The 9,823-nt window shown below is 40.3% G+C and overlaps 1 protein-coding gene across 7 annotated transcripts in view; it reads right to left on the bottom strand.

The window, feature by feature from the left end:
• Window positions 1–904: 904 nt before the first annotated feature.
• SLC41A1 (solute carrier family 41 member 1) overlaps window positions 905–9,823 on the bottom strand; it is a 40,446-nt gene continuing 31,527 nt past the window's right edge. For 6 of the 7 annotated variants that reach the window (XM_087959648.1, XM_087959649.1, XM_087959650.1 and 3 more), the window contains one exon: window positions 905–4,039. In XM_087959648.1, coding sequence (XP_087815774.1) covers window positions 3,854–4,039 — 186 coding nt within the window. In that variant the 3' untranslated portion in view covers window positions 905–3,853. The remainder of the gene's footprint in view (window positions 4,040–9,823) is intronic. The other variant, XM_087959653.1, reaches the window with a different exon arrangement.

Below are 9,823 nucleotides of genomic sequence, written 5' to 3'. Positions count from 1 at the left end.
ATATGCCTTGCCCAAAGAGATTCTGAGCCACAAAGATAGATTAAATTTATCTTTATTTATTACATAAGTAGAGAGAGCACCTCACTAGCCACTCAGTTAAAAGAGGAGCAGTTTATAAAAGGTGGAGAATTACATACAGGTCAAAACATACTGGCTTTGGAGTGAGTTCTTTCATTAAACGTTAAATCATTTGGCACATCTCTTGATGTAGTATATATGCACAATAGTGCTAGCATGTAATATCACATAATTTCTTAGTATGAACTTGTTAATGCTCATCCATTCAGGAGGTGTGATTTTTCCATTATGTGTTTGCAAATCAGCAAAGTTCAAAGTCAGTGTCATTGGCAGCTTTGAACCAGTCCTTTGGGGTTGTACTTTTCACATTCCTAGCTTGCTTTATTCTAGAAAAATTAATCAAAGAATTTCCTAGATACTGAAAACGTTCATTAAAGCCTGCCCACCTCCGCTACTGCCATCACTGTGACACTATATAGGTCCAAAAATTCTCAACTCTCTTGAAAAAATCCATAATACTAGGAAATGTGAAAAGAGGTCAGCAAGGGGACCTAGTTGGATAGATCTATGAATGTGGTTTTTAAGAGCTGACACAGATTTCATGGTACATTACCACTCAATCATACTCTGAACAGAGGGAAATAATCTAAGCTATGTAAGTTAATTTGGATAAGGCGTATTTTTCTTAGGCCTTAAACAACCGTCACATGTGTCTCCTTCTTAAAGAATCCCTAAAATGAGCATGTAGTTTGAAAATAAAGGACAAACGGGCAATGATTAAAACTGGAGGAAACCGATGTGGCCTAGTCTGTTTTGCTTATTAATATGAACATCAGCTAAAATGTCAGCTACAAATTTTTGATAAAATGAAGGACCAAAAACCATATAAATAAATGTAAATATTTATTATACCAAATATAATTTATCAGTTAAATTTGCATATGTCAATTCAATTACAGCAACTATAAATAAGAAATTGTTTTCTTTGTTGAGTAAAGGTATAAACCAATAGCTTAATTTTCATTTGCAGCCAAGTTTAAATATACATGCATTTGAGTGCAACTTGTAAGTATAAATTTTTTTTTTTTTACAACATTCTGTTTATATACTTGCACTTTGCTTCCCACCTTACCACTTTCAAGGCAATTCAGGGATGTCACCCAAGCAGCACAAACATTTCAGCTCCTGGATGAAAGACTAAATTTAACTAGGAGACATATATCCATTCATGAGATCTAGTGACATAGATATTAATCGGAGATAAACAGTGAAGAAAAATGCTTATGTGGTATATACATATATAAGAAAAGTGCCTAGAGTGTTAGATTAAAATGAATGCATCCAACTGGACATTTACATAAGGCAGATGAAAGTTCTTTAAAGAGCTTACAATTTAATGCTTAAGATAGGATGAAACTGTAGACTTTTTTTTTAAAGTAATTAGTAACTTACTTGGAAAAAGTTCATTTCTTAAGAAGAAACTAAGCATTTGCACCTACTGAAATCTGAAGAAACAGTATAAATACTTGTATTCACAGAGGGCAGGCAAGAACAGCATCTTCAGCCATATCCATTACTTCCAAATTACTGAAGGCATCATGCACATAGGATTAATTCACAAACAATTGCAGCATGAATTTGAAACCTCCCTTGATGACATATTAAAATATGATTATGGCAGCACCCAGGATGTAAAACTAAAGTTAGGTAACCGGATTATCCTAAAAATAGTTGCAGTCTATATAAGCTCATGTGGAATATATTGAATACAATATATTATAGTCACTTCCACTCCGAATTTTAATTTTGGTAAATAGCAATCATGTTTTTAAGGAAAACTTGCAGGAAGGCTGATGTCACATTCCAGATAACAGCTCGTTTCCAGCAAAAAAGACAACACTTTTCTGAAAGCCACAAGCATTCAGTTTCATTACTTGAACAAGTTTAGGACTGCAACTTGTAAGGTAACCACAAGACAAAAAAGAAATGCTAAGAAGTTTAAATGTTTGTTGCCATCTGGTGGTTCTGGATTTCTGCAATCCTTATCTGGTAGCCCTATGCATTTTGAAAGTAATAAATCAAACCTAGGACGCAGCATTTCCAAGGGTCGATACTGATCCATCCCTCCTTACTTACTTCAGCTTTATTGGTAATTAAAACTATTCAAAAACAATCCTTGGTTATAGAGAAGCCGAAGCATAAGAACTTTTAATAAAACAAGCTGAGGAAATGTATATGATTAGTGAGTCATATACAAAAGAGGTAGGTGTCCCAGCAAATTTGGTTATATTGTTGAGTTCAGTATCAAATAACTTGCAGCACAATAGGCCTCCACTCTCTCTGGGACAGCACAGAATCTTAATTTGTATACTTGAATAAAACGAAAAAGATCCCCCTTTCACATCTTGTTTTATGAAACGAATTTGGCATTCCCTATTTAAATACTCTGAGCTACTATGCTCAAGCTCCATTTATACAAGCAATATAGTGTGAGAAGATAAATTCTAAATAACTCTATAGGAAGAACAATGTCTTTCATACCAAAACTCCCTGCTTACAGAACCTGATATGTTGTTGCTTTGACAGATTCAATTGCTGTCCAAAACATCCAAATTATCTGATCGCTGTCTGGTTTTTACAATTCTAAGACTTAATGTCTTCTAAATGTCTCATTTTTCATGAAAAAATAAAATAAATGTAATTTCTTCAGATTCATAATAATCACATTTATCTATTGAATGCAATATTACAGATGTTCTGATGTTTGACCTAGAAGACTGAACTTATGGTGAAAATATTGGATCTCGCTACCATGTAGGTAGTACCTGCCAGTTTTTATAACTATACTATACAGACACGACAATGTTTGTATACAAGTATAAACTTCAAGATAAGGCTGTGAAATACATATGTGTGAGGAGCTTTAATTTCTAATTGTGTTTCACGTGAAGGCTTTTCAAAAGAACCAACTTCATCTTGATGTTACAATGCATCAGGTCAACTCTGGGAAACATCCCACAAATTACTTTAATAATTTTATTTGAATTCTGTAGATTTGAGGAAGTACTAAACACCTAGAGTTGCCTTCAACTGTAGTATCAGGATTTGGCATCAAAACATTAACAAGCGTCTCAATCTCATATATTGAAAGTTTTCAGATCCATAAAGACCTGTCTTTTGGTCAATTAGATTTATTATACTATGAAGGATAAGCAAGGAGGGGTATGTGTGTGTCCAAAACACTTCATCTATTTGCTACTACCTGATACCAATTATGGTAACTGATGAAAAATATCAGCCTAGTTTCAAAACAAACCAATTACGAGCTGCATCTTAACTATTCACATACATATGTTACACAAGGGATAGCCTTGTATACCTAGTGTAGTGTTTTTCAAACTTGATAATTTTAAGATGTGTTGGCTGGAGAATTCTGGGAGTTGAAGTCCACACATCTTGAAGATGCCAAGTTGGAAAAACACCCATCTATGCCTTAAGTGGGTACAGATGGAGGAAGGTGGGTTTCTTTAAAATTCATTGTTCAATTTTTCTCTATTATGTCTATTATATATAAATAGTTAACCATTTGAAATTGCACTTGGTGATTGTCTTTATACATTTTCTTCTTCTTTTGTCCTTCTTAAAACTAATTCTCCTGTACACACTTGGCTTGAAATATAAACCACATAAAATTTCCCATTGAAAATAATGAGAATCTAGTATCAAAGTTAAAGTCCCAAAGAATGACGGAGGGTGGCAACAAAGCTTCATGGGGGCAGGGGAATGTGACTGAAGGAGATGAACTGAGGACTGAAGAAGCTGTGGAAGGATGCTGTTAGTCTCCAACATCAGTATCCCGATCCCCAATTAGCCAGAGGATGTGGAAGCTAAGTGCCAGGAGACCTGTTCCAAGCAAGTCACCCAGTGCTGTCAAATAAGGTATAGAAAAATTGTCCGGGTCCAGGCCTCGACCCCACATCCAATGAACCATCCAGTCAGCAATGTAAAGAAGAATGAGAACCTGAAAGGCACAAGCATAATGGTCACATTAGCAATGACTAGATCCAAACACCAAGGCAGATGTAAAGACTACTTCTTATAGCCCTTTATATTACTTCAACAGTGGGAAAGCACCTTGTAGAATTCAGGGGTGTCAAACTGGTGGCCCGCGGGCCAGTTGTGTTATGTGCAAGCCATACCCACCCTGGCTCCGCAAAGGCAAAAAAGTCACGATGCGTCATGATAAGTCACATGATGAGATCTAATTTGGCACCTGTGTTGTAGATGAACCGTAGTGGCACAGTGGTTAGAATGCAGTACTGCAAGCTACTTCTGCTGGCTGCAGTTTGGCAGTTCAATTCTCACCGGCTCAATTTTATCCATCCTTCCAAAGTGGATAAAATGAGAACGCAGATTGCTGAGGGCTATATGCTGTAAAGTGCTTAGAGAGGGCTGTAAAGCACTGTGAAGTGGTATATAAGTCTAAGCGCTACTGCTATTGCTAGATTTCTCCATTAATGAATAATTCTGTCTTCTCTGGTGGAAGGCAAAATTATGGAATAAATAATTATTATATTACAGTAATAGAATATAGTTTAAGAAAAAATGCAAAACATGCATTTCTTACTTTCCTTTCCTTTATGAAGAAATACAAAATATTTTTTCAAGCTGTTTAATAGTGCTAGTTTCATTTCTCTTTTTTATCAATGATATTTTTTTAAAAAATAATTGTATTGTACACTACAAAAGGTTTCTGAACCTCCTGGTCCTGGGGACTTTTCATCATCAGTGCTGCATGGTGTGACACTACAATCAGGGGGGTGTCACCTGGGGGTCCTTCTGGACTCTTGGCTGCTGATTTATAAAAATACGTGCAAATGTTCGTAGCATTGATAAACTTGAGAAAGAAACATTCTGAGTTATTTTAGATCAGAACTTTGGATTATATATATATAATATATATAATCCAATACACACACACACATACGAGTAGTCATTGACTTACAGCAGTTATGATGACACTGAAAAAAAGTGATTTATGACCATTTTTCACACTTATAACCGTTGTCGCCTCCACATGATCATGTGACCAAAATTCAGATGCTTGGAACTGACTCATACTTGCTGGGTCCCAAGATCATGTGATCACCTTTTGCAGCCGTCTGACAAGCAAAATCAATAGGGAAGCCAGATTCACTTAACAACCGTGTTACTAATTTATCAACTGCAGTGATTCACTTAAGAACTGGAGCTAGAAAGGTTGTAAAATGGGTCAAAACTCACTTAACAAATGTGACAAATTAACAACAGAAATTTTGGCCTCAATTGTGGTCTTAAGTCAAGGACTATCTATAAATACTACAGTGAAGACTATTGTACAGTACATGGAATTGTGATTTTTTTTTTTCCTCTTTAGTAGTGGACAGAGAGATCTGCTCTTGGAAGGAAAGCCCAACTTCAGATGTTACCTCCTAGATGACAAAGATGTTTGCACTCCTTGTTTTTCTGACAATAAGGTAATGACAAAAAGGGTTCAAGAGAGATACTATATACATGCCCTCACCAATAGGTTAACTTAAGAGCTGATGTTTGAAGATGCTTTTCTCATTTTTCCACCTATTCTTTTTCTTTTCCATCACATCTTTGGGATGTAAGCCTGCAAGACGGAGTTAATATATATTTTTTCACCTATTGTACCTAATCCCTTGGGGACAGATATTTTTTGGAAAGATAAAAATTCTATAAATAGATACATGCTGTGAGACAGCAATAATAGTTGTATTCAACTTGCTATTACACCTCAGCAGGCACTATCTAAAAGTTGCTATAACACTCTTAAAGTCCTAATCCTTGCAGGCAATTGATATAGAAACAGCAGTACTGCCCTAAAATTATACCCTGGAATGGGCTACAGCCCACAAAATTGTCCCTGGAATGGGCTATAGCCCACTGTTCCTATTTTTCAAATGCGAGCACAACAGAATCCCTGGATGAGCTGTGTTTATTAGCCACATCTACTGTTTTTTTAGAAGAGCTATACCTTGCTTTGTGAATTTTAGCTCAATTGTATATTCACTTCAAGATTTAACGATCACTTCCACAGACTCGGAAAGCCAATTTCAACCAGAAACATCTTGGGACAATATCACAGCCCTCCCATATTGATGAAGAATCATGCAAAGCCAAGATCCTACTGAGACAGATCAAAGTGATTGGCCCCTCCAGCATCCATTGTGCCTTATCTATTCTATTTAATGTGGCAGTTTACTACCAGGTAGACAAAGGAAGGCATGATCAAAGAGAGAAGCAATTTATGTAAGATTGCACTGTGGGCTTCACATCCCTTCTGCCTGCAGGCAATTAAATTTTTATTACCATATGGCTATGAAAAAGGGGGAAATGCTTTCAGTACAGAGGAGTATGGAGCTCTACTTCTAGTCTCACACATATTGTACCACATGATATATGCAGTTAACTCATATAAGGAATATTAGTGCCTTAGAACAAATTACTCCTTTAAAAACTTTGATTGTAATTTTATTGCATGGTACTTCTAAGCTTAATCAACACAACTTCAGATTGTACTAACATACTTTAGCCTCATTTCTTGTAATTCAACTTTCTTTAGTTTGTTTACAAATAACTCAAGCTGGTGACCATACCCAACACACTTTTCTCCTGTGAGGTGGGTTGATTTGAGAGTGAGTGACTGGCCCAAAGTCACCCAGCTGGCTTTCATGGCTAAGGCAGGTCTTGAACTCCCACTCTCTTAGCCTGGTGCCTTAACCACTAGACCAAACTGGCTCTCAAATGCGTTACAAATTATCTTGGGGACTTCCAGTTTGGGTTTCTTCAGTGACAGACCGAAATCCGTGATCGTGCGCGGTTTCGATCTGTGCTCGCCACTGGAGCGCCCCGATCCTTTTGATTCGGGGCTGAAGCCACCCCATAGAGATGGTGAAGAGGGGGGAGATTGCTCGCCGAGTGAAGGGGAGCGCATCTCTCCTCCTTGGCTGGTCTAAACTCCATTTGCCGAAGGTGGTTGCAGTGGAGGTCAGAAATGGCCACCTCAAAGAAGAACCCGACTGGATAAGATTGTGCAGGAGGAAGACAAAGAGGAAAGCAGGACAGACCAGGCTAAACAACAGAGAACATCTAAGCAAGGTACCCTGAATCTAAAAGTATTTAGAGGGATACTTCTGAAAGAAGATTTTTAAGCAACGAAGGAGATAGAAAAGGGAGGTTAAAAACTCTTTTTTTACCTTTATATTGACAATTACAAATGGTATAGAAAGAAATTTATGTTAATCTATTTTGACACTAATAGGCAACTTTAAGCTGAAATCTAAGTGTCAAAAGGAGAATAAAGAACTTTTTTGGTCAGTTTAAAGCCCTAAAAAGGAGAAGAGCGGAGACAAAAGGATGGAACTTGGAATAATGAAAAAATGGAGTGCCACCTGGAAAAATAAAGAGGATTAACTGAAACTTTGAAAAGACTCCCAAGGATACATTGTAACTGAAATCTTATTAAAAGATACAGTAACCCACGGAAAGGAAAAGTAAAGGAAAGAAACAAGAAGGAACAGTCTGGGATCATTTGATGATTTAAAACAAAAGTTTTTGGCATTGGTTTTTTTCTTTTTCTGTTCTTACTTAAAGTTAATCAGGTGGTTGTTCAAAAGTGTTTAAAATAACATCGCTCCTGGAGGAATTGAAGATGAGTCTTAAAAAACAGAAAGAAGATGCAGAAAGGAGAGGAAGATCCTTTGGCTTCGTATTTGAATTTTTTGAAATGGAGATCCTGAACTATGAAAAGCAAAAGGAAAAGCTTCAAGAGCAAGAAGAAGGGCGGGACAAAGAAGAAGCCATTTTCAATGATCAAATAATGCAAAGTGTGGTAAAAAGGGGGAAAAGGGGGAAAGGAGTTAAAAGTTTGAGATCAAAGGGAACAGCCAAAAAGAAATATACCGTATATACTCGAGTATAAGCCGAGTTTTTCAGCCCATTTTTTGTGCTGAAAAAACCCCCCTCGGCTTATACTCGAGTCAGATTCCCTCTGAAAAAAAAATGGTGTGGAGCTCCGGAGCTGGGCAGCCGCTTCCCTGCTTCCGTGTTTCCTTTGCAACTTTTAAGCATGGGGGTAATCGGAAGCAGAAAAGTTCTTGCATGAGGATATATTGTTTTTTCTTTTTTTAACTGTTTTTAGGGGAAGACCCACCGCCATGTGAGAATGCTCAGACACGAAATCTATCCGCCCGAAAATAAGTGTGTGTGTGTGTGTGGGGGGGGATTTTTAACAGAGGGAAGATGTAGGGAGAAGGCAAAAGCTACGGAAGATCCTTCAGGGGAAACTGAGGGGGAGACTCACCCTTGGTCCAGATGAGCCCCCTTCCCTGCCCCTAAGGAAGCAGAGGCAGCCAGCAAGGGCAGGCAAGCCCCACTTCACAGACTCCGTCCGTCCTCGCTCCCACCCACCCACCCACCCAAAGCCACGAAGTCCCCCAATCGCGCAGCCCAGAATCGCCCTCCCCTCGGGGCAGCAACGACGCCCGGTGTTTCCCGAGACAAGAAGCTTCGCCGTGCAATGAAAGCGCCCTGGCTCTAGGCTCATAAAACAACGCGAGCCGAGGTCGCTCGGCTCCGTTCAGCTTCGTTTCCTCAGCCCCAGCTGCTTTCAGTCCGCTCGGGAGGAGGGGAGGAGGTGGTGGCGGCTGCTCGCGTTGTTTTCTGAGCTCTAGGTTCATAAAACAACGCGAGCTGAGGTTGCTTCGGCTCCGCTCAGCTTCGTTTCCTCAGCCCCAGCTGCTTACAGTCCGCTCGGGAGGAGGGGAGGAGGTGGTGGCGGCTGCTCGTGTTGTTTTCTGTGCTCAAGGCTCATAAAACAACGCGAGCCGAAATGCTCGCTTCGGCTCCGCTCAGCTTCATTTCCTCAGCCCCAGCTGCTTTCAGTCCGCTCGGGAGGAGGGGAGGAGGTGGTGGCGGCTGCTCGCGTTGTTTTCTGAGCTCTAGGCTCAGAAAACAACGCGAAGCTCGCTGGCTCCGCTCAGCTTCGTTTCCTCCTCCTCCTCCTGAGCGGGCTGAAAGCAGCTGGGGCTGAGGAAATGAAGCTGAGCGGGCAACTGCCTCCCGCGTTGTTTTATGAGCCTGAGCTCAGAAAACAACGCGAGCAGCCGCCACCTCCTCCTCCTCCCGGCGGACTAAAGCAGCTGGGGCTGAGCAAAGTTGAGGGCCGGCAGTGACCTCGGTTCGCGTTGTTTTCTGAGCCTAGAGCCTAGAGCCAGGGCGCTTTCATTGCACGGCGGAGCTTCTTGTCTCGGAAACACCGGGCGTCATTGCTGCCCGAGGGAGGGCGATTCTGGGCTGCGCAATTGGGGGACTTCGTGGCTTTGGGTGGGTGGGTGGGTGGGAGCCAGGACGTTGACTTTAAGCGCTGCCGACCAAGTGTTTCACAAATACCAGTGGGACCTCTGTCCACCACCACCCCTCCCTCTTTTGCCTCCTTCCTTCTGATCAATCAGGTTTTCCCAGTATTTGCTCACAGCTGTGTGCTAGGCGTTGAACGCGGGGATTTCTGATTCCCCTTACAGCGCGTGGATATGCCGCGGGCGTTTTCTTCAAACGCCCCGGGCAGAGAACACTGACTTTCATGATAGTGAGATCATTTCCCAAATTAATTGATTCACTAACCCAAAGAAGAAGATGTTGATGACAGTGGGAGGCAGGGGTCACTCTCCCTTGCACGAAAAAGCAAGGGCCGTTCTTATGATCTCTCTCTCTCCCTGTAATACAGTCAAGCCCTTTCCAG

The sequence above is a fragment of the Notechis scutatus genome, chromosome 3, assembly GCF_049901735.1.
Source record: "Notechis scutatus isolate UNSWTSFEM ecotype Mainland chromosome 3, rNotScu1.2, whole genome shotgun sequence".
Lineage (NCBI taxonomy): Eukaryota > Metazoa > Chordata > Lepidosauria > Squamata > Elapidae > Notechis > Notechis scutatus.
This window is presented reverse-complemented; position numbering and strand designations above follow the sequence as displayed.